Source organism: Sorex fumeus, unplaced genomic scaffold (assembly GCF_029834395.1).
Source record: "Sorex fumeus unplaced genomic scaffold, SorFum_2.1 ptg000061l, whole genome shotgun sequence".
NCBI lineage: Eukaryota > Metazoa > Chordata > Mammalia > Eulipotyphla > Soricidae > Sorex > Sorex fumeus.
The window spans coordinates 4,427,413-4,449,753 of record NW_026606118.1 but is presented as its reverse complement, the minus strand read 5'-3'; the positions used below and the strand labels follow the sequence as shown (position 1 = coordinate 4,449,753).

Here is a 22,341-nt window from a genome sequence, read left to right as displayed (position 1 = left end):
GTGGCCTTGTTTAGCCTTATTTATTTATTTTTGGGGTCACAACGGGCTATGCACAGGGGTTTCTCCTGGCTCTGCACTCAGGAATTACTCTTGGCGGTGCTCAGGGGACCATATGGGATGCTGGGAATGGAACCCAGGTGGGCCGCGTGCAAGGCAAACACGCTACCGCTGTGCGTGGCTCCAGCCCCACGACGCCTTCCTTTTAATGAGCCACGCCAGCACCGGGGGGTGATCCAGCTGGCGAATGGTCTCATGAATGCCCAGAGGATGGTGACATAGAACTGGTCGTTAGGGCAGGGCAAGACGTGGGCCCTGTGCCGGCAGTTCCATCGCGGGGGACTCTGCCCTGCGCCCGGCAGGCTGGCCCCTTCTCCCCGCAAGCACCCCACGTCCACGCTAGTCTCGAGCGCCAGGAGCTGAAGGTCACGGCGTGGGTGTGCAAAGGCCCACACCTGGGCCGGCCCCATGGGGCGCGGCGGGCACGTGCCCGCGCCGAGCGCTTTAAGGGGGCGGCGCCGGCGGAAGTGCGTGGGCGCGTGGCTGCACGTGGCCGCTCGGGGCACCTCGGGGCACCTCGGGGCACCGTGCCGGAGCCGTGGCCATGGACGTGGGCGCCGACGAGTTCGAGCAGAGCCTCCCGCTGCTGCAGGAGCTCGTGCTGGGCGCGGACTTCGTGGGTACGGGGGAGCTGCCCCGGGAGCCTGCGGGTGGGCGGACCCGGGCGGGGGCGCCCACGGCGGGACCCCCGGGAGAGCGAGACGCTGCGTGGGCCTGGGCCAGCGCCAGCTGGGGGTTGGGGGGGCCGGCGCGTCCCTGCCCTCGCTGCCCACGCTGCCCCTCTCGCCGCGCCGCTGCGTGCGCGTCACCGGGTGGGCCCGGCCCGGCCCGGATGGGGGTCTCTTTTGCCTCCCCCGCAGGTCTGGACATAGAGTTCACCGGCCTGCGCTCCAACCTGTCCGGACCCCAGCAGATCAGGTAAAGGGGGCGCCGCCGCCGGGGCCTGGGGACCCGCCGCCTCCGGGTGGGCTTGCAGGGGGCAGCGGGCAGCGCGCTCCCTCATTGCCGCGGGGGGACTCGGGGGGCGCCCCGCGGGGCCTCCCCGTGGCTGAGGAAGGGGCCCCTGGCTTGCAGTCTCTTCGACCTGCCTTCCGAGTGGTACCTGAAGACCCGCCAAAGCATCCAGCAGTTCACCATCTGCCAGATCGGTGAGTGCGGCAGCTGCTGCCGATGACCTCGGATCCTTTTGCTTCTCTTTGGGGGTCTCCCCTGTCGGGATCGCTCCTGGCCCGCCTTGGGGGGGGGGGCATAAGGGGAAAGATCGAGCCTCCCTCCTTGGCCCCATGCCAGGCAGGTTAGCATGGGAGGTTTTCATTGTTTCCTCTCTGCCAAACAGTTTCACGTTCTTGAATGCTTGAATGATGACTAGACTTTTTCTTTTTCTTTTTTTTTTTTCTTTTTGGGTCACACCCAGCGATGCACAGGGGTTACTCCTGGCTCTGCACTCAGGACTCACTCCTGGCGGTGCCCAGGGGACCATATGGGATGTTGGGAATCAAACCTGGGTCGTCCGCATGCAAGGCAAATGCCCTACCCGCTGTGCTTATCACTTCAGCCCCGATGACTAGACTTTTGCCTGTTTGAATCTTGACCCGCTCAGGTCTGTGAGATCTCATGCTTTCAGGGTTGACTATGAAGGCAGCCACACCATATTTTTTTTTTTAAGAAAAATTGCATGACTTTTTTTTTTTCCTTGAAGAATGTGTATGGACAAGATCATGCTAGGCCGCTTTCTGCTCCAGCTGTTTCCCTTCTACTAATGTAGGTTTTCGGACATAATCTGTTAGTGCGTAGATACTGATTTGGGCTTTTTATTGCTTGGGCCCATACCAGGCTGTGCTTACTACTTACTCCTGGCTTTGTGCTCAGGGTTTACTCCTGGTGGGGTTAGGGGACCATATGGGGAGCCAGGGATTCAACTGTGTCATCTGTACTCAAGGCAACCCCCTTAACTCGCGTACTGTCTCTTTGTAATGATGGCATAGTTTTTAGGAAGCTGTAGGGTTGATGGGTGTTGACTCAGGTCCCTATTGGACGTGCCCTTTGATTATCACTTGTGTGTAATGAACAAGCTTGTACTGACAAACATGTATTGGCATATTGCTGTGGTCTCGTGAGTATGTCTCTGGTGTGCTTCTGACTCGCAGAGTAAGGAACCTGTGTACTGGTTTGTGTTGACCAACTCTTCCTCATTGGTGAGCACGCTCTCTTCACTGGGAGATGCCCTGTGCAGCCCGACGTAGTCAGCCTAAGTTGCTGGAGGGAGCGACACAAGTACTTTTCTCAACAGGAGAGGTTCCCAAACTTAATTTGGCCTGCCAACCCCTCACCCTTTTCGGGGGGGAAAAATACACATCTCCTTGCCCTAGCTACCTTCCTTCAAGCCAATACACAGAAGCACCTCCCTGAGTCCCTGAAGATACTGCACCCCCTTTATTTAATTTATTTTTTAAAGTTAATTTATTTTTTCTTGTTGGATCACACCTGGCGATGATGCACAGGGGTCACTCCTGGCTCATGCACTCAGGAATTATTCCTGGCGGTGCTCAGGGGACCATATGGGATGCTGGGAATCAAACCTGGGTCAGCCTCGTGCAAAGCAAACGCCCTGCCCGTTCTGCTATCGCTCCAGCCCCACTGCGCCCCCTTCAGAAAAGATAACGAGATGCTATTGATTCCCACTTTTAGTAAACAGTTTGTTTTCTGTCGAGAGTTTGGTAGTAAAGAAAACATTTCAAGTTCCGTATGTCACAGCTACCTAGTTCTGGCTAGTCATTTTTTTGTTTGTTTTTAAGATTTTGGGTCACACCTGGAGGTGCTCAGGTGTTACCCCCGGCTCTGCACTCTGGAATTACTTCTTGCGGGGCTCGGGGGACCATATGGGGTGCTGGAGATTGTACCCCGGTTCACCGTATGCACAGTAGGTGCCTGAGGAATGGGCTGGCTTTGACCCTGGCTTGGCGAGGAGCCATCTGTGTTTCCTGGCTGTCCTGCCTTTGGATTTTCTCTTGCGAGACTCTGAAAGTCGCAGCAGAGAGCACGCAGAGACCTTCTGTCCTCACTTGGCGGCGCTCAGGGCTGACTCCCAGCTCTGCGTTCAGGAATTACTCCTGGCAGTGCTCGGGAGACCAGATGCAGTGCCAGGGATTGAACCTGGGTTGGCCACGTGCGAGGCAAACACCCTCCTTAAAGCAGGATGCACATCTAAAAGGTTGTGTATGTTTTATGTTATGCCCCATTTTTTCCCTTCTTTTCCCCTCCTTGCTTGGGGTCTCCCACACGTGCGGCTGGAAGGGAAGTGCTCTACACCTCCCTGGCCCTGCCTTTATGATTTTTTTTTTTTGGCTTTAGGGCCGTAAAACATCAATTTAATACTTCTGTGTTTAAAGAATCAGCCCCACAGTTATTTTAATTTCAGTGTGAATTGTAACAATATACCTGTGTTTTAAATCAATCTTACCTTTTTTTGTTTGTTTGTGGGTCACATCTGGTGCTGTTGGGGGACCCATACCGGATGCGAGGAATTGCTCCTGGGTCAGCTGTGCGCAGAGCAAGCATCCTGCTTCACTATCGCTCCAGCCCTGTTTCTTTTCTTTATAACAAATTTTTCGGGCCACACCCCTTGCTCAGGGGTTACTCCCGGCTCTGCACTCAGGGATCATTCCTGACAATGTTCAGGGGACCATATGGGGTGCTGGGATTGAACCCAGTTTGGCTGCATGCAAGGCAAGCATCTTACCTACCATACTATCACTCCTGCTCCACTTTCCATTAAAAAAAAAAAACAAATATATACATATATCGATGAACAGCGGGAAGACAGTGACAGTGACTGTCCTTTCGTTGTTCATCGATTTGCTCGAGCGGGCACCAGTAACATCTCACAACAAATTATGAGACTTGTTACTGTTTTTGGTATACCGAATATGTCACAGGGAGCTTGCCAGGCTTTGCCGTGTGGGCGAGAGATACTCTTGGTAGCTTGCTGGGCTCTTCGAGAGGGGCGGAGGAATCAAACCCGGGTCGGCTGTGTGCAAGGCAAATACCCTACCCACTGTGTTATCGCTCCAGCCCATATATATATATCATATATATATATATTATGCACATATAATGTTGGGCTGCACCTGGAGGTGCCCAGACTCCAGCCTCCCACCTGCCGTCCCTGTGCCCAGCCTGTCTTTCTGGGGCTCTCCTAGGCCTCCCACCATCTCTGGGGGTTAGCATTCTGTTGGAAGGGGCTCAGCGGGGCAGTTGGCTTGGGTGGTTGACTGCCCGCGCCCCCGGGACCCATGCCCTCTGCTCTTGTCCCCCTAGGGTTGTCCGTGTTCTCCAGCATCGAAGGGGAGGCCGACAAGTACGCATGGAGACCCTTCGCAGAGCCCGTGAATCGCACCCAGCCCTCTCCTCCACCTGCACCCCACATTCCTGCCTTCTGCTGGGTCCCAACCCCCTCCCCCCACCGGCAGCTCCTTTGCAGAGGACTTTGCCCAGCTTTCTTAGCTAGGGACTCCCCCTCCTGTCCGTTGTCCACAGACCCCAAGCAGTGCTCGGGACTTACCCCCGACTCTGCGCTCAGGAATTCCTCCAGGTGGTGCTCGAGGAGCCTCTGGGATGCCGGGCATTGAAGCTGGGTCGGCCTCATGCAAGGCCACGTCACCTGCCGGAGTATCGCTCTGGCCCTGGACGGCAGTTTTTAGGGGATGGGGAGAGCACAGGCAGTGGGCCCCCAGACCCCCTTAGCTCGCGTGGAGCAGGGGCTCTGCCTTCCCAGCCGCCCGTCAGCCTTTGTTCATCGTCTCCTTGTGTGACTTTCCGCTGTGTTCCTCAGGAGCCAGCCGCCCAGATAAGGAGAGAGGGCAGGGTCGGGCTGGGTGTTTGCTGCTGGGGGACATGCGTCCAGTGGTGTGGGGGCCCGGCCCTGGGCTGCAGGCATGAGAGCAAACAGCCCACCCTGTGTCTCCCCGGCCCCATGGACCAGTGCTAAAACTGGACTCAGCTTTTTCTTCCCTCTGTGCCCCTTTCTTAAACGCAGGGACTGGCCTCAGCTATTGATCCCCCGTGCCTCCCTTTCTTACTTCCTGTGCTCCCCATTTTTAATCCTGTGCTCCCCTTTTATTTTTGCTTTTTTTGGGGGGGGTCACCCCCTGCGATGCACAGGGTTTATTTCTGGCTCTGCACTCAGGAGTTACTCCTGGCGGTGCTCAGGGGACCCTATGGGATGCTGGGAATCGAACCCGGGCCAGCTGCGTGCAAGGCAAACGCCCTCCCCGCTGTGCTGTCTCTCCAGCCCCTGTTCCCCTTTTCACGTCCCCGTGCTCCCCTTTCTCGAACAGGTACGTCGCCCACTCTTGCAACTTTTTTCTCTTCCCCACGACATTCGGGATTTTGGATTCGGAGTTCTCCTTCCAGGCCTCGAGCGTCCAGTTTCTGAACCAGTATGGCTTTGACTACAACAAGGTACGGGCACGGGCCTGCCTTCTCCCGGGGCGACTGGCAGGTCACCTCGCTCCTCGCCCCGCAGCCCGGCCCGGCTCCCACCTGCCCCCCGCCCCCCGCAGTTTCTCAAAAAGGGGATCCCGTACATGAATGAGGAGCAGGAGAGGAAAGTCAAGCACAGCATCCTCACCGGGAACTGGACAGTGCGCAGGTAGGGCCTGGCCTGTGGCTGTCGGGGTGTCCTCATGTGGCCAGGGGTTTGGGGGGGGTGTCAAGGCTGACCACCGCCAGGAGCAGTGCCCTCGGGGGCAGGATCTCCTCCCCGGTCCTGGGTAGCGGTGTTCTCAGAATTGCCTGAGGGGTGAGTGAGACTTCCGGGATGTCCCGGGGAGGTTCAGGAGTGACTGTCAGGGAATCCTGACTGCAGCGTGTCCTGCTGTGCCCCTCGGACCCGGGCGCGGCTGTGTGCATGGTGACAGGCGCTGACTGTGCGCCTCTGAGCTGGCGCCTGGCTCTTTGGGCTGTAGCGGTAAGTGGAACCAGCAGAAGCTTCCTCTCGGCCCGTGAACAGAGTCCTGTATCTGCTCCGGATACGCACAGTGGGGACGACTGCAGGACGCCTACGGCCACCCGACGGCGAGCACGGGCCGGGGCTCCTTGCTGCACCCCCTGTGTCAGAACCTGTGGCAGGGGCACGGTGGCTAGGAGGGGCTGGAAGGCTTGGAGTGTGCTTGGTACTCAGGGCCCAGGTTTGGCCTGGGCCTCAGCATCTCTGGGTCGGTTCTGCCACGCATTGCCGGGTCAGCTGCTGCAGGGAGCGGAGCCCCCAGGGCCTCAGAAACCCCCTCGGGCCTCAGAACACCCTCCCACTTGGCCTCAAAACCCTCTCCTGCCTCGGGCCCCCCACCCCCACTTCAGAGCCCCCTTTCAGCCCTCTGGATCCCATCCCTCAGGTCTCAGAACTCCTACCCCCCTCGGTCCTCCGTAACTCTTCCCCTCAGGCCTCTAGAGACCCCCCCCCATTGCTCAGAACCCCTCCCCCAGGTCTCAGAGCCCCTCTCAGGCCCTAGAGCCCTCAGAACCACCCCCAGGCCTCAGAGACCCCCAGACCTCAGAGCCCTCCCCCTAGGCCTGAGAGCCCTCCCCCTAGGCCTGAGAGCCCTCCCCCCAGGCCTGAGAGCCCTCCCACCAGATCTCAGAGCTTTCCTCCTCTCAGGCCTCAGAATCCCTCTCCTTGTCTCCTGCTGACGCAGCCTGCCAACTTGACCTTGGTGATTCCGCCCCTTTCCAGTTCCCTGGATAAAGACCAAATCAAGGTGGTGATCGACGAAGTGACACGGTGGCTGGACCTGGCCGAGGAAGGCGACTGGATGACCCTCCCTGGGATCGCAGGTTGGCGGGGGCAGTGGTTGGGACTCAGTCTGTCCCCCTAACCGGACACGCTCTTGCGTCCTGGGTGTCACACTGGGCGGGCCATCCCCCAGCTGTGGATGCTCGCTTGGTCCCAACCTGGACTGGGGTCTCAGGATAACAGCCCTGCTGTGGAAAGGAATCCAGTTCGTCAAGGATCAGGTTTTGAGTTTGCCTTTCTTGAGAGGAGGTGGGGTTTTTCTCGTGCAGCCGCTGACCTGCTGACTGCCTCTGCTGTAGCGTTCCGGGGGAGGGGGCAGACAGTGGGGGGCTCGGAGCGTGGCTTCCAGCCCAGCACTGCCCACGTCACCCCCAAAGAAGTTTCAGGGCCAGGGCTGGAGCGATAGCACAGTAGGTAGGGTGTTTGCCTTGCACGCAGCCAACCCGGGTTCGATTCCCAGCATCCCATATGGTCCCCCGAGCACTGCCAGGAGTGATTCCTGAGTGCAGAGCCAGGAGTAACCCCAGTGCATCGCCGGGTGTGACCCAAAAAGCAAAAAGAAAAAAAAAAGTTTTAGGGCTGGGGACCCAAAGCACTGGGTTAGTTGCTCAACCTGCATCTGCTCAACCAGATTCCGTTTCCCTGAGCTCCCTGAGCCCCCCTGAGAGTCATCCCCAAGCACAGAGCCAGGAGTCAGCCCTGAGCACCGCCGGGTCTGATTTTCGGGCCACCCTCAGGGCCCTGCGTTAGCTGGAGTTTAGACCTTTGCTTCTTGCTCTTGTGTCACGTGCTGCAGCCCGTTCGACCCCCAGCGCCCTTTCACTCCCGCCCTGCTAGTCGGGCCCGTATCCAAATCCACAGGGGCTGGCTGGTACAAGCATACAGCGTGTCTTTGTGTCTTTGTGCGGGTTACCGGGGACCACGGGTTACTGGAGACTTCACCTCTGAGAACATCCCTCTTAGACCTACTGGGCGTTCCCACCCGTTTTCTTAAGGAGAAAGCGCGAGCTGTCTCAACATGAAGTCAGAGAACTGCAGTGATGAGACTCAGACTCTGAATGCTCCAGCTGACTGTGCCTCTGGGCTCCGAGCCTCACCTGGGTCCGCTGGCAGGGTGCCAAGGCCCCTGGGGACCGTGGGGCCGTGAGGCATGTTCCCGTCCAGCCCGGGCTCCTGAGTCAGCAGTGTGGCTCTCGAGGGGGCTCCCCGTACAGCGGACTTTCGAAACACCCTCTAAGCCCCCTGCATTCCTGGGAAGCGGCGGTCTCCGTGCACTTGAGCCCCTCTTCCTGCACTGGCCACTCAGGACCTTCCGAGGCTGGACACGTGGAGTCCCGCCCCAGGATGTGAAACACTCACTCATGACGTGGATCGTCATTTTTTGTTTAGGAATGTAGTTTCCGTTTTTCATACAGAACAGGTCATTTTTTGTTAAGCATAGAATGAGTTCATTTTTCTGTTTTTGTTTTTGGGGTACCCACATAGTGATGCGCGGGCCGGCTCCTGGCTCTGCACTCAGGAATTACTCCTGGTGGTGCTCAGCGGACCATGTGGCGTGTTGGGGATTGAACCCGGGTCGGCTGCGTGCAAGGCAAGTGCTCTCCGCACTGCACTATGGCTCCAGCCCTATTTGTTTTTGGAATGCCCAGGATTGAGCCCAGTGATGCTTGGGGAGGCTTACACTGTATCGCTTCATGTTCTTTACTTGGAAGAGCTTTAGTATCTGAGGGATAGTTTTTATTTCTAATCTGGTGCGTGGCAACAACCGTGACCCACATAAAGGCATTTGGGGTCCTCCCTTGAAGAGTGGCCCCGAGATCAGGCCCTGAGAAACCTCGGGTCCCAGCTACTGTTTGTTTTTTTCTTCTCTCTCCTAGTACCACCCAAACTGGGTCCTTTTCCTCTTTTTTTTTTTTTTTTTTGATTATTTTTGGGCCACACTCGGCAATGCTCAGGGGTTGCTCCTGGCCCCGTGCTCAGGGGGCTATATGGGATGCCGGGCATCAGACCTGGCTGGCCCCGTGGAGGAGAACCCCTCCTGCTGCCTTCTCTCCCCGGCCCCATGGGGGCTTGCTGTGTGGATTCTGCAGAGAGAACTGTCATGGCAGGAATCTTTTCATCTCTTCCTTGATTTCCTCTCTAACCCACTGGTTGTTCAGCATTGAGCTGTTTAATTCCCAGGTATTTGATTCGATTCTTCATTTCTTTGTGTGATTAACTTCTATCTTCAGTGCATCATGGTCTGATGGCACTGTAGCACCATCCTCCCGCTGTTCATCGATTTACTTGAGCAGGCCCAGTAACGTCTCCATTGTGAGACTTGTTACTGTGTCTGGCATATTGAATATGTCACAGGTAACTTGCCAGGCTTTTGCCGTGCGGGTGAGATACTCTTGGTAGCTTGCCGGGCTCTTTGAGAGGGGCAGAAGAATTGAACTCGGGTCGACCGGGTTGGCCGCATGCAAGGCAAATGCCCTATGCACTGTGCTGTCGTTCCAGCCTGTGGTCTGAAAAGGTAGTTGATACAGTTTCTTTCTTCTTGATTTTATTGAGGTATATTTTGTGGCCCAGCATCTGTCTTGGAACATGTTTCATGTGCATTGGAAAAGTGTGTATTTGGCTTTTTGGAGTTGAAAAGCCCTGAATATATCTACTAGCTCACTCTCTCCCATTTCTTCCTTCAGAGCCAGTACTTCCTAAGTTTCAGCCTCGTTGATTTATCAAGAGGTGACAAGGCGGTGTTGAAGTCTCCGGCTACTATTGTGTTGCTACCAGTGTCGTCCTTGAAGTCTGTTAGCAGTTGTTTTAAGTGTTTTGCTGGCCCCTCATTGGGTGCATATATGTTTAGAGTGTAATTTCTTCCTAATGTATATTCCCTTGATTATTAAAAAATGGCCTTAATGTCCCTTCTCATCTTTTTTTTAATGTCGGAGTACTGCCGTTTATTTAGCCACTGATTAAACTGATTGAAGCAGGCATGAACTCCTCATTACGTTTTAAAATTTTTAAATTATATTTTCATAAAGTTGTTCACAGTAATTTTCATTGATTATTTCAATACCCATCCCACCATCATTGCATCTTCTCACCACCACTACTTTGAATCTTCCCACCACCACCCCAGTCTGCCCCTTTGGTAGATGCTAAGTAATTTATTTTGTATTGTTTGCCATGAATAGTATGATGTGTCAAGCGGCTGCAGAAGTAGCCGCATGCTCCTGGAACTCTAAAATCTTAAAATATTTGGGTCCGGAGGCATCTCTGCAGTGTGCTGCTCTCTTCTGAGATTCACTTGTGAGTCTCTGGATCATGGCTGTTGATGCAATTAAGTGGCGCCCAGAGGCAGTTTCGGGCATGACTGCCAGGAAACAGGGATGGCAGGGAGATGGGGTGTGGTCGCCCATCCCCGACTCGGTGAAGCCTGGGTAAAGCCTGGACTTTTCAGTCACTGGTCCCACGTACCTGGGTTTTTTAGCGATTCATTCTCATGTGTGGGAGGCTCCGAGCGAGCTGTGAAGATTGGCTGTGAGCATGGTGGTGATTGGGTTCTGGAGGTTTGCAGCTGTCAGGGTTCATCTGGGGCAGGCAGAGGGCCACACCTGCCCCCCTCTGAGATGCTCTGGTGCAATCAGGCTGGCATTGGAGTGGGGCGACATCTCTGGCGTGCTGCTCTCCTCCAAGATTCATTTGTAAGTGTCTGAATCATGGCCATTAATGTGCTTAAAAGGCCTGCTTTTGACCGCTTGAGATTTATTTATGGGTCTCTGAAGCAAGGCCGATAAATGAACTTGTATAACTGAGCCGGAGGTGGTTTGTGGGCGTGACTCCCCCATAACTTTTGGCCGTTTACTTTCTCAGGAAACTTGGTCCAAAGTTGTTGGGGGTCCGGCCAGAGGCACAGTGGCAATTCTGGGGTATCAGGAAGCCTAAAGGCATCATCAGGCTGCTGATGCACTCACCCCACAGGTACAGGTTGACCTGCTGGGCGACATTGTACCCCCTGTCCCTTCTAATCTTTTTTCAGCCTGAAATCCATGTTGTCAGATACTAGTATGGCCACCCTGGCTCTTTTGAGTTGTTTGCTTGAAGGATTGTTTTCTATCCTTAGACTTTGAGTCTATCTACTTTGACTGTTCAGATGTGTTTCTTGTAGGCAGCAGAATGTTGAATTCAGTTTTTAAATCCATTTTGCCACTCTATCTCTTTTTTTTTTTTTTTTTTTTTTTTTTGCTTTTTGGGTCACACCTGGCGATGCACAGGGGTTACTCCTGGCTCTGCACTCAGGAGTTACTCCTGGAGGTGCTCAGGGGACCATATGGGATGCTGGGAATCGAACCCGGGTCGGCTGCGTGCAAGGCAAACGCCCTACCCGCTGTGCTATTTCTCCAGTCCCCAGCCACTCTATCTCTTAACTGGTGCACTTAGACCATTGACATTAAGGGAGATCATTGTTGTGGGGTTTCATGCCATCTTTATGTAGAATTTTGTTGTGTCTTTGAGGTTTATCTTGTCTTTTTTTTTTTTTTTCTGTTGAATCACCATGAGAACAGTTGCAAAGTTTTTGGGTTTAAGTCTCGGTCATACAATGATCAAATACCCGTCCCTTCACCAGTGCACATTTTCCACCACCAAGAACCCCAGTATACCCCCCATCCCACCCCTTCCCCTGCCTGTGTGGCAGATGATTTCCACTTTACTCTCTCTACTTTGAGTACATTCAATATTTTGACAAAAGACCTTGCTCAAGCGGGCCCAGTAACGTCTCCATTGGAGACTTTGTTGTCACTGTGTTTGGCATATCGAATACGTCACGAGCAGCTTGCCAGGCTCTGCCGTGCGGGCGAGATACTCTCGGTAGCTTGCCGGGCTCTCCGAGAGGGGCGGAGGAATCGAACTCGGGTCGGCCATGTTGGCTGCGTGCAAGGCAAACGCCATACCGCTGTGCTATCGCTCAAGACCTACCGTTATTATTTGGAATTTATAGCACAGCGGGTAGGGCGTTCGCCTTACAAGCGGCCAACATGGCCGACCCGAGTTCGATTCCTCCGCCCCTCTCGGAGAGCCCGGCAAGCTACCGAGAGTATTCGATATGCCAGACACAGTAACAACAAAGTCTCCAATGGAGACGTTACTGGGCCCGCTCGAGCAAATCGACGATCAACGGGAGGGCCTTTACCCCCAACAATCAGACCTGCCGAAAAGGCATCATTAGATAATTTGTTTTCTATTGCTGATTATGAAGAGCATATGATGTCACACGGCCACAATAGGGACCGCACAATTTTGGAATTCTGATATTTTAGTAATTAAGCGTGGCGGGATTTCTGCCAAAAGCCACTGGGTTCCAAGATAAGTTTGTGTGCCTCTGGGATCATTTTTCTTCTTTTTGGGTCACACCTGGAGATGCTCAGGGCTTACTCCTGGCTTTTGTACTCAGGAATCACTCCTGGCAGTGCTTGGGGGACCATATGGGATGCTGGGAATCGAACCCGGGTCGGCCGCATGCAAGGCAAACGTCCTACCCGCTGTGCTATTGCTCCAGCCCCGGCCTCTGGGATCATGGCTATTAAGGGGCTCTGTAAGTAGCAGAGGAGCCATTCATGGGTGGCAACTCCAGGTCTTGTCGGGGCGGGGGAGAAGGGCTGTTTCCATCCCCCATCCTATGAGGCCCTGCGTGTCTCGTCACTGCTGGCTCGTACCTGACTGCCCAATAGGCTCTGAAAGATGGCGGCCACGATGCCGCAGGGGGAATAGGTGTAAGGGACAACACCTTTTCCCACCCGGGGTGGCCTGGTGCCATAGCTCACTGCAGAGTCCGGACGCATTCTGCCAAAAGCCACTGAGTTCCGAGATTGGTTTGTGTGCCTCTGGGATCATCGCCGTTAGGGAACTTGATAAGTAGCTGGAGGAGCCGTTTGTGGGCGGCAGCGTGGGGTCTCGTTGGGGTGGGGGACAAGGGGGTTTGTCTTGTCTTAAGGAGCTCCTTCAGTCCTTCTTTTAAGGTTGGTTTTGAACCTTAAGGAAGTTCCTGAGCTGTGGTTTATCCATGAAGTAGTGTAGAGTTTGAGTCTGAGTGGGAGTCTGGCTGGGTAAAGTACGCCTCTTGGTGAGGCGTTCATTTCACTGAGTTTTCTCACTATACCCCACCACTGTCTTTGGGCCCAGATGGTTTCATCTGATTTAAGTCTGCTATAAATCTAAGGGATGCTCCTTGTTATGTGATTTCTTCCTTTAACCTTCCTGCTTGCAGTATTGTGTCTCTGTGGTATTTGTTGTTCTGATTATGATATGCCTTGGAGTCTTTTTGTTAGTTTTATACAGTGCCCATTGGCCCCTGTTTTCTCTAGCTCTGGGAACTTCTCAGCAATGATGTCTTTCACTGTTACCACCTCATTGGAGTTGCCTTCCTGTCCCTCTGATACTCCGATGATTCTTCTATTGTTCCTCTTGAATTCATCCCATATGTCTCTTACCTACGCTTGAGCTATTTTGAGGTCTTTTTCTATCTTTTGTTGTTTCCTGGTTGCTTTCTGTAACTCATCTTCAAAATCAATGATTCTGTCTTTGGCTGTTGTCATTCTACTGTTGAGGACACCCACTGAGTTTTTATTTCATCTACTGAATTCTTAATTAGTGACACTTCTGTTTGTAGCTTTATTTCTGCTCTCATTTCTTCCCTTATTTTATTGGCTGTCTGTTCGACTGTTTCTTTCATATTCTCCTGTATTTTTATTGGATGTCCCTTGTACTGGGATGGAGCGATAGCACAGTGGGTAGGGCGTTTGCCTTGCATGCGACCGACTCTGCTGACCCAGTTTGATTCCTTCACCCCTTTCGGAGAGCCAGGCAAGCTACCAAGAGTATCTCACCCACATGGCAAAGCCTGGCAAGCAACCCGTGATGTATTCAGTATGCCAAACATAGTAAAATAAGTCTCACAATGGAGATGTTACTGGGCCCGCTCGAACAAATCGATGAACAACGGGAGGACAGTGCGACAGTGCAGTCCCTTGCATTGCTTCTTTGCACTTATTAAACACCCTCATCGTTGCATCTCTGAATTCTTGTCAGAGAGATTGTGTACGTGGCTCTCCCCTGCCGAGGCCTCTGGGCTCTTTCTTCATCCTCTCCCCGTGGTGGGGATCTGTGCTGCTCCCTACATTGCTGTAGGAGGATGGAGGTGGGTCCCTCCCGTTCACTCTGTGTTCCCCCTTCACTGCCAGGAGGACTCTGGGTGAGCTCGGTTACTGTGGTCTCCTCTCTCCCTTGCTAGGATACTACCCTCCTCTTTGGTGCTCCCGAGTGACTTATGTGGGGTCTCTAGTGCTGAGTCAGCGTGTTCTTTTAGATTGGGTTTGTAAAGGTTCTTGTGTTCACCGTTATTTTGGTGAGTTTGGGGGAGTATTTTGATTGGAATAGGCTAGTGGGCTATTGGCCTAATGTGGTTGGCATAGCCAGGCTGCTCTCATAAGAGTTTGGTATAAGAGGCTGAGGTATGTGACAATGCACTGTGAAAGAGGAAATTAATTGGCGGCCGCGGGTGTACCTGTGGGGAGGGGGGACCCGCATTTTGGGCAGATCCTGGGTCACATATATATATATATATTATGTAAATTTATTTATTTTTGCTTTTTGGGTCACACCCAGCGATGCTCAGGGGTCACTCCTGGCTCTGCACTCAGGAATTACCCCTGGCGGTGCTTGGGGGACCATACGGGACGCCGAGGATCGGACCTGGGTCGGCTGTGTGTCGTGCTGTTGCTCTGGCCCCCTGGTGCGCTCCTAACCCACAGCCGTCCCCTCTCGCTGAGCCTCTCGCTTCAGTGGTCAGCGGCAGGAGCCACAGCACCCAGGCCTGCGCTCCCTGTGCTTCCGGGGACCCGCATGCCACAGCGACTTCTCCAGGAACAGTGCGGAGTTGGGAGTTGGTCGCTGCATGCCTGTCCTTGGAGCCCCTCGCTGCCCGAGCAGAGAGATGGGGGCAGGAGTTGGTTTCCGAGTGCAGTGGCCGGAGGCCAGTCCCGAATTGACTGCCCATGGTGCTCGGCTCGCTTGGCGTCTCCTGGGCGCCGACGGCGTTGCAGGAGCCCTGATCTCCGTCACCGGGGACGGGCCGCGCCCGCCCTGCCACACGGGCACGGGGGCCAGGACGGTCTCAGAGCCGTGGGTCCGCTGTCCCCCACGGTCCCCCGAGTGCAGTGGCCCCGGGTGAGTCATGTCTGCTCACCCCAGGCTTCCAGGCCTACGAGGTGCAGCTGGTGCTACGCCAGGCCCTCCCCAACATCTGGACGGCGCTGAAGGACCAGGGGGTGAGTGTCTGCCCGGCCCCCACCCCTTTGTCTTGTTTCTGGGCAACACCCCACGATGCTCAGGAGTCACTCCTGGCTCCGTGCTCAGGAAGTACTCCCGGCAGTGCTCGGGGGACCCCCTGGGAGGCCGGGGCTCGAACCCGCGTCTGGCCTCTCCACCCCTCCTCCACTGTCCGCCCTGTTCAGCCCCCGGGGCGGCCCGGGGGTCAGGGCTCTGCGCCCCCGCAGGTGACCGTGAAGAAGGTGAGCAGGCAGCACCGCTGGTACCTGGAGAGCGCGTCCCGCGAGCGGGAGAGCTGCTGGCGGGAGAAGATCCTGAGGTCGGCCCGCGGCTTCTCCCTGTTCTTCCAGATGCTGGTGAAGGCCCAGAAGGTAGGGGACCCACCGGGCCCCCCGCGGCCCCTCCCGGCCCCTCCCTGCTCGCTGGGTCGTGCGGGGCCAGGAGGAGTCGGAGCAGCTGCTCAGCGCGGGGTGCCTGGGGCCCTGCCCCGTCCCTGCAGCCTCCGGGGCGGGTGCGTGTGGAGAGAGTCACCCCCTCCCCAAACTGCAGAGTCTCTTTTCATTTTAAAATTCCGTTTCTCTCTCTGCTCCCGTTCCCTCCAAGTAGCCCCTCGTGGGTCATAATATGATGATGGACCTGCTGCACCTGCACGAGAAGTTCTACCGGCCCCTGCCAGGTGGGCACAGCCTCACCCCCCACCCCCGTCTCCCTGCCAGGTGGGCACAGCCCTGCCCCTCCTCCCAGTCTCCCTGCCAGGTGGGCATGGCCCCACCCTTCCCCCCTTCTCCCTGCTGTGTGCCCCTGTCCCCAGGGCCGAGGCCATGCAAGCAGGACACTAGCCGACCCCACGGAAGGGTCAGCTGGAGAGCAGAGGCTGCCTTTTCCTCGGCTGGGGTGAGCTCACCGTGTGTCTGGCCATTTCCTCCCAGAGAGCGGCCGCACCGTGAATCATGCCGTGGGGACAGTCCATGGCCGGGGCACAGTCCAAAGAGGGCTCAGTGGGCCCAGGGTTCAGCCCGCACCACACCAGGTCAGGAGAGACCCCTGAGCAGGCTGGGTGTGGCCTCAGGTGCCCCTTGCACGCCCCCCAAATAAGTTCAATAACCTGGACTTGTTTGTTTTCGAGACACACCCAGCAGTGCTCGGGTCGACTTTGTGCAAGGCAGGAGCCCTACCACTGTTCTTCTGCTCCAGCTCTGAACTTGGGTGTTAATGGCGTCAGATTCTAGGGTGCTGGGGATCCACTGCAATCCTGAGTGATGTCAGGAAGTGCCGGCAGGAGCGAGTCCTAGCAGAGCCTAGGGGTGCGGCCGCATCTGCCCCTGGATCATGATGTTCCAAGTTGGGGTGCCATCGGGCAGGCCAGCTGGGCAGGGAGCTACTGTCACACAGCCCAAACTGGGCGTCCCCCTGGCCATGTCAGGAGAACAAGCACCCCCACAGGAATTGAAGATGGTTTGAGGACTTAAAGGGTCCTTGCAGGGGCAGGGGTCATGCAGGTGCAGGGTCGAGCAGGTGCTGTGTTTGGCTTCGTCTGCAGGAGACTCTAAGTCCACTTGGGACCTGGGTGGAGCCGAGGGTTAAGACGCTTCCCCTGTATGCGCTTACCCTGGTCTGAGCCTCTGCCCCCATGTGTTCCCTGAGCACTGCCGCGTGTGTCAGGCTCTCCAAGAAGGTGTCTGCTGGGGTGTGACTAGTATAGTTTGAAATTAGTTGTTATTACTCTCTGCTACGCCAGGGATTGAACCCAGGGCCTCACCCGTGCCAGGCAAGACGTGCTCTCCTGCTGAGATGCACCCCCACCTTGTTGGGCCCCCTCAGGAATGCCTTCTGAGGGCTGAGCGCGTGCAGTGTGCTGAGACCTGGGTTTGGTCTCGAGTACCATCAAGTACGGCCCAAAGAAAGAAATGGAGGTCTTCCCCACCCAAAAACTGTCTTCTAGGCACTGGAGAGGCAGCCCCGTGGGCCGGGCTCTCTCTGGGGTCCTTCCCAGAACCCAGAAGTTCCCCTGAGCACCACAGGAGGAATTTTTTTTAACTTTTTTATTGAATCACTGTGAGACAGACACTTACAATGCTGTTCATGGTCGGTTTCAGTCATGCGAACAGGACCAACACCTGTCCAACAGTTCCAACACCCGTCCCTCCAGCCGTCCCATTCCCCATCACCAGTGTCCCCAGGTTCCCTCCCATCACCCCCCACCTTCTGGAGGAATTCTGCATGCAGAGCCAGGACAGGCCCCTGAGCATCACCAGGTGTGACCCCTAAAACACAACATTAAAAATAAGCCTGGGTGGGGCTGGAGCGATAGCACAGCAGGTAGGGCGTTTGCCTTGCACGCGGTTGACCTGGGTTCGATTCCCAGCATCCCATATGGTCGCCTGAGCACCACCAGGAGTGATTCCTGAGTTCATGAGCCAGGAGTAACCCCTGTGCGTTGCCAACTGTGACCCAAAAAACAAAAAGAAAAAAATAGCCTGGGAGTTGCTCTTCCTAGGCCGTTTCTCTGAGAAGGCCAGCGTGGCCTCGCTGCCTTCCCGCCGGATTGAGCGGGCACCGTTGGCTGTCCCTGAGTCAGCCGGCGGTGCTGTGGGTGCCTGCGCCAAAGTCCCCTTCACCCGGCCCCTGGCCTCTCCCTGCAGAGAGCTACGACGAGTTCAAGCTGAACATCCACAGACTGTTTCCCGTCCTCATCGACACCAAGAACGTCACCAAGGACATATGGAAGGTATTGGGGACACGGCGCCCGGGCTTGGTCCTTGCCACCCGCCAGGAGGCCCTCGGAGCACTGCTGGGCATAGTGCAGACACGTTCTCCCTCCCTCCCTCCCTCCTCTCTGCCTCTCTGTCTCTCTGTATCTCTGTCTCTGCCTCTCTCTGTCACTCTCTGTCTCTGTGTGTATGTCTCTGTCTTTCTCTGTCACTCTCTGTCTCTGTGTGTATGTCTCTGTCTCTATATCTCTGTCTCTGTGTGTGTCTCTCTCTGTCTCTGTCTCAGTCTCTCTACTCTGTGTCTCGCCCTCTAGGAACTCAACTTCCCCAGGGTTTCGAACCTTTCTGAAGTCTATGAAGTCCTGAACAGGTAAGGAGGGAGTGTTTGGGAACTCTTGGGCTCAGGGACACCCCACTGGGGTGATTCTGGCAGCTGCGGGCAGGATTCCACCAAGTTCCGTGATGGGCCAAGTGGCTGCAGGGCATGGGGCAGCCCCCCAGATCCAGAAGGCCCCAAGTTTGGGGGCTTTGCTGTTGGGTTCTGTTGGCCTAGGTCACCCAGCACTGCGCACCACACTCACAGTGGAAGCTCTGTGGGTTGGGGGAGGGGACTGTGGTGACCACTGCTAGGCTTTGGGACAGAGCTGGGGCCGCCTTCCCTTAGCCCCATGGCCCTGTGCCCCCCACTTCCTCCTCAGAGCCCCTGAGCTTCTCAGGGCCAGCTGGAAACTCGTCCCCTGCACAATTGAGTGTGTCCCCTCAGTGGACACCGTGCAGTGTGGGAGAGAGAGCCCCGTCCCGGCTCCCCCCCACCGAGCAGTGGACGCTGCCCCGTTGCGGGTTCTTTCTGTGTTAAGCAGTGCCATTAGCCTGCGCCTTCCTGTGGGCCCGGCTGCCTGGTGACCACCCAAGGGCCTGCCACTGGCATCTTCCTGGCGACAGGAGCCTGCGGGGGTCTGATTGTGCCTTCCTGACAGTGATCTGAACCCCACCAAGGGCTCCGGGCCGGTGATTGTTCACGCCAGCCAGTGTGAGAAGTACGGTAGGTCGGGGCTGGGCAGGGCGAGAGCAGGCCTGGGTCCCCCTGACTGAGGGGCCGCGGGGCTCCCTCCCACCTGTCAGACAGACGCCCGGGTGATGGGGGCACAGGGGGCCGGCGGGGCCTGCCCCATCTCCCGCTCTCTCCTGTTCCCGGGCCGCCCCTGCAGTGGAGACCAAGTACCCCCACGAAGCCGCCTACGACGCCTTCCTCTGTGGCTCTGGTGAGGGCTGTGCGCTCGGCCTGGGCTCCCCCTGGGCAGGGTGGAGGCGGCCGCACCTGTCACAGCCACCCTTTCCCTCCGCAGTGCTGCTCAAGGTGGCGCACCTACTCCTGCAGAGGGCGGACGGGTGAGTGTGTGCCCGTCGCTGTAGACCCACGGCTCCAGCAGGGGCCCCGGGCAGCGCGGGCCTGACGCCGCCGGCTTCTGTCTGCCCCGGCAGCGCCGCATCCACATCTGTGCCCTCCTTCTCACTCTACCTGGACGTGCTCACGCCCTACGTGAACCAGGTGAACCTCATCCGCGCTGGGGTTCCCAAGATCGTGAGTACCTTCCGCGGCTCCTACCCCGCCCACAGCGGGCTGTGCTGGCATTTCTTTTATTTATTTTTTGGCTTTTTGGGTCACACCCAGCGATGCCCAGGGGTTACTCCTGGCTCTGCACTCAGGGATCACCCTTGGCGGTGCTCAGGGGACCATATGGGACGCTGGGAATCGAACCCGGGTCAGCTGCGTGCAAGGCAAACGCCCTACCCGCTGTGCTGTTGTTCCAGCCCCTGGCATTTCTTTTAGTGTGTGTGTATGTGTGTGTGTGAGGGGGGGTTGTCTCTTAGGCGGCTTCCCTCAGGGGGCAGAGCAGGGGCCCCGGGGCTCGAGTCCCCAGGTGGGTTTTCTCTCTGCCGGCCCCAGGCGGTGCCTCTCAGCTTTTCAGGACTGTCCCAGGCGCGCCGGGGCGGAGCCGGTGGGACGTCCTGCATCGCCCTGCCCTGTCTTCTAGAACTTCTCGGGCCCAGATTACCCCAGCATCCGCCCTCCCATCCTCATCCTCAGCGTGCGGCGGTGGCCGGGCCTCAGCGAGCAGCAGGTGTACCGCGAGTTCCAGAACACCTGCAAGTTTGATGTGCGCCGCCTGTCGCGGGGCCAGTTCCTGCTCTTGACCAACAAGTTTAAGGAGTAGGAGCCGCCCTGCGCCCCGCACCCGCGTCCCACCCCTTTCCCCTCCCCCCCGCACCCTGCATCTAGACCCCCTGTGCCCTGGTTCCCCCACGCCCCACACCCCTGGACCACCAGTTCCCAGATTCCCGCGCCCGTGGTCTGAGGGCCCCTGCACTCTGTGACCCGGTCTCTGTGTCCCCACACTCTGGTCCCCGTGCCTTGTGCCCCTGTGCCCCAGCCCCGCATCCGGGCCCGCAGGCCTCAGCCGGCCGCCTTGTCCCGCAGTGCCCGGAGCATCCTGAAAGAGTACCGCGGCCACCCCACGCTGCAGGTGTCCCTCTACCACTACTGGCGACACTCCCCCAACATCAACTGCCTGCTCCAGTGAGTCACGGGGCGCGGCCGGGCGGGCAAGGGACCAGAGCTCGGCACCCCCAAGCCTCGCAGGCATGGGGCGGGAAGAGGGGAGGGCAGGCCCAGCCGGGCGCCAGCTCCCAGGGTGGGGGGCTGAGGGCAGTGTGTGCATGGGTGGGGGGGGGGGGGGCAGTACAGATGAGCCTCGCCCAGCCGGCCGGGAAGACCAGTTGGAGTGGTGGGGGGACTTGGACACAGCTTTATTTTTATTATTATTGTTATTATTTTTGCTTTTTGATTCACACCCAGCGATGCTCAGGGGTTATTCCTGACTCTGCACTCAGGAGTTACTCCTGGCGGTGCTTGGGGGCACTATATGGGATGCCGGGGATAGAACCCAGGTCGGCTGTGTGCAAGGCAAATGCCCTGCCCACTGTGCTATCGCTCCGGCCCCTGGACACGGCTTTAGCCCCGGGCCTGGAGTGTGGCAGTAGCCACCGTGGGGGAAAACCTTGGGCTGCCTCCCCTGGAACGTTCTGGAAGAAACGCCTTCTTTGCACCTTGGAAGGAGGGGTCTTCCCCGCTGGCTTCGTGAGGAGGATGGGAAGGAGAGAGTGCTTGGGGAGACAGTGGGGAAGATGTGGGTGGCGGGCCTGTGTGCCCCGGCCCCTGACCTGTGACCCCTGACCCCTGGTTGTCTTGCAGGGTCTGCAGCGTGGTTACCACCTGGGCACTCCTGGCGTTTCTCCTGGGAAGACCCAGCTCCTGAGGGCTGCACACGGAACCCCCGAAGCCCAGCCCCACTCCACCCCTCGGGCTGACCCTCCTGACGCTGGTCCGGCCGGGCCGTGGTCTCTGTAAACCTGGCCCTTGGCCCATAAAGGAGTCTGTAGCCACACTGCCTGCCTGGTCTCTAGAGAGGACGGGAGAAGGGCCCGGCTGGGTGTTGGGATGGGAGAGACAGGTCGGGGGGGGGGCCAGGGGTGGGCATCCCGGAGCCTTTGCCAGGGTGTGGGGGCAAGGGAACCCCCCGTGGGCACGTCCCGGCATCTGCCCCACAGGGAGAATCAGGCCAGTGGGCACAGGACGAGAGCAAACACTGGAGTGGCGGGCACCCCCCTTCGCCCTGAGCTGATGCCCCCCTCACCTTGGGTTCCCCCACCTCCGGCCCCAGGTGGCCTTGCTCTGCTCCCAGCTGTCCCCAGAGACCCTGGCTGGCCCTGGCCACTCTGCCTGCCTCTTCCCTCACAACACTGTCCCCTTCTGCCCTGCCTTGCGAGCTGGACCCTCCCCCCACGGCCCCAGGTGATCCCCAGATCCCCCACCCTGTGAGCACACATGGAAGTTGTCCAGGTAGGGGCTGACACCTGTGGAGCCCAAATGGGCCAAAGGCAAAAGCCCGAACAGAGCAGAGGACGCGCCTGGGACCACGGGCACCGGGAGGAAGGAGGGTGCCGCTAGGTGGCACCAGGTGGCGACACACACTGCACGCGAGTTCCTGACCCTGGGCACCAGCCGCGAAGTCACCAGCTCTGCTGTTGTCCACTGTGTCCTGGGCCCGCACTGTCCAGTCCTGGGATGCCGGCTCCCACCCACACGGGCAGTGGAGGGACCAGCCGTCCGATGGCAGGGGCTGCCCCGTCTAGAAGGAAGCTGGGGATGGCAGTGGTTCAGGAGGCGGCGGTGAGGGGGAGGGGGGTGCCTTTCCCAGAAAAACAGAGGTGGGGAGAGGCGGGTGGATTCACAGACTGAAACCCGTGACTTCGAAACAAACCTGGCATCCAACACCTTCCTGAGCCGCGGCGGGCACGGCCCCGAACCAGCGAATGAAGAAAGGAGACCAAACCCTCTTCGGCTACCAAGTCTCAGCTCTCCCGGGCTGGGTGGCTGGAGGAGTGATCAGGGGCCCGGGGTGGCTGGTCAGC

At 57.4% G+C, this 22,341-nt stretch overlaps 1 protein-coding gene across 1 annotated transcript; it reads left to right on the top strand.

The window, feature by feature from the left end:
• The first annotated feature begins 573 nt into the window (after positions 1 to 573).
• PNLDC1 (PARN like ribonuclease domain containing exonuclease 1) lies at positions 574 to 21,185 on the top strand. The gene is made up of 19 exons (XM_056126045.1): positions 574 to 677; positions 918 to 975; positions 1,132 to 1,205; positions 4,375 to 4,414; positions 5,394 to 5,517; positions 5,619 to 5,707; positions 6,788 to 6,888; positions 15,080 to 15,156; positions 15,385 to 15,528; positions 15,764 to 15,833; positions 17,800 to 17,885; positions 18,183 to 18,238; positions 18,846 to 18,910; positions 19,077 to 19,130; positions 19,215 to 19,257; positions 19,351 to 19,450; positions 19,905 to 20,080; positions 20,348 to 20,446; positions 21,122 to 21,185. The coding sequence occupies exons 1-19, from the start codon at positions 602 to 604 to the stop codon at positions 21,183 to 21,185; spliced, it is 1,596 nt and encodes a 531-aa protein (XP_055982020.1). The 5' UTR covers positions 574 to 601.
• The last annotated feature ends 1,156 nt before the right edge of the window (positions 21,186 to 22,341 follow it).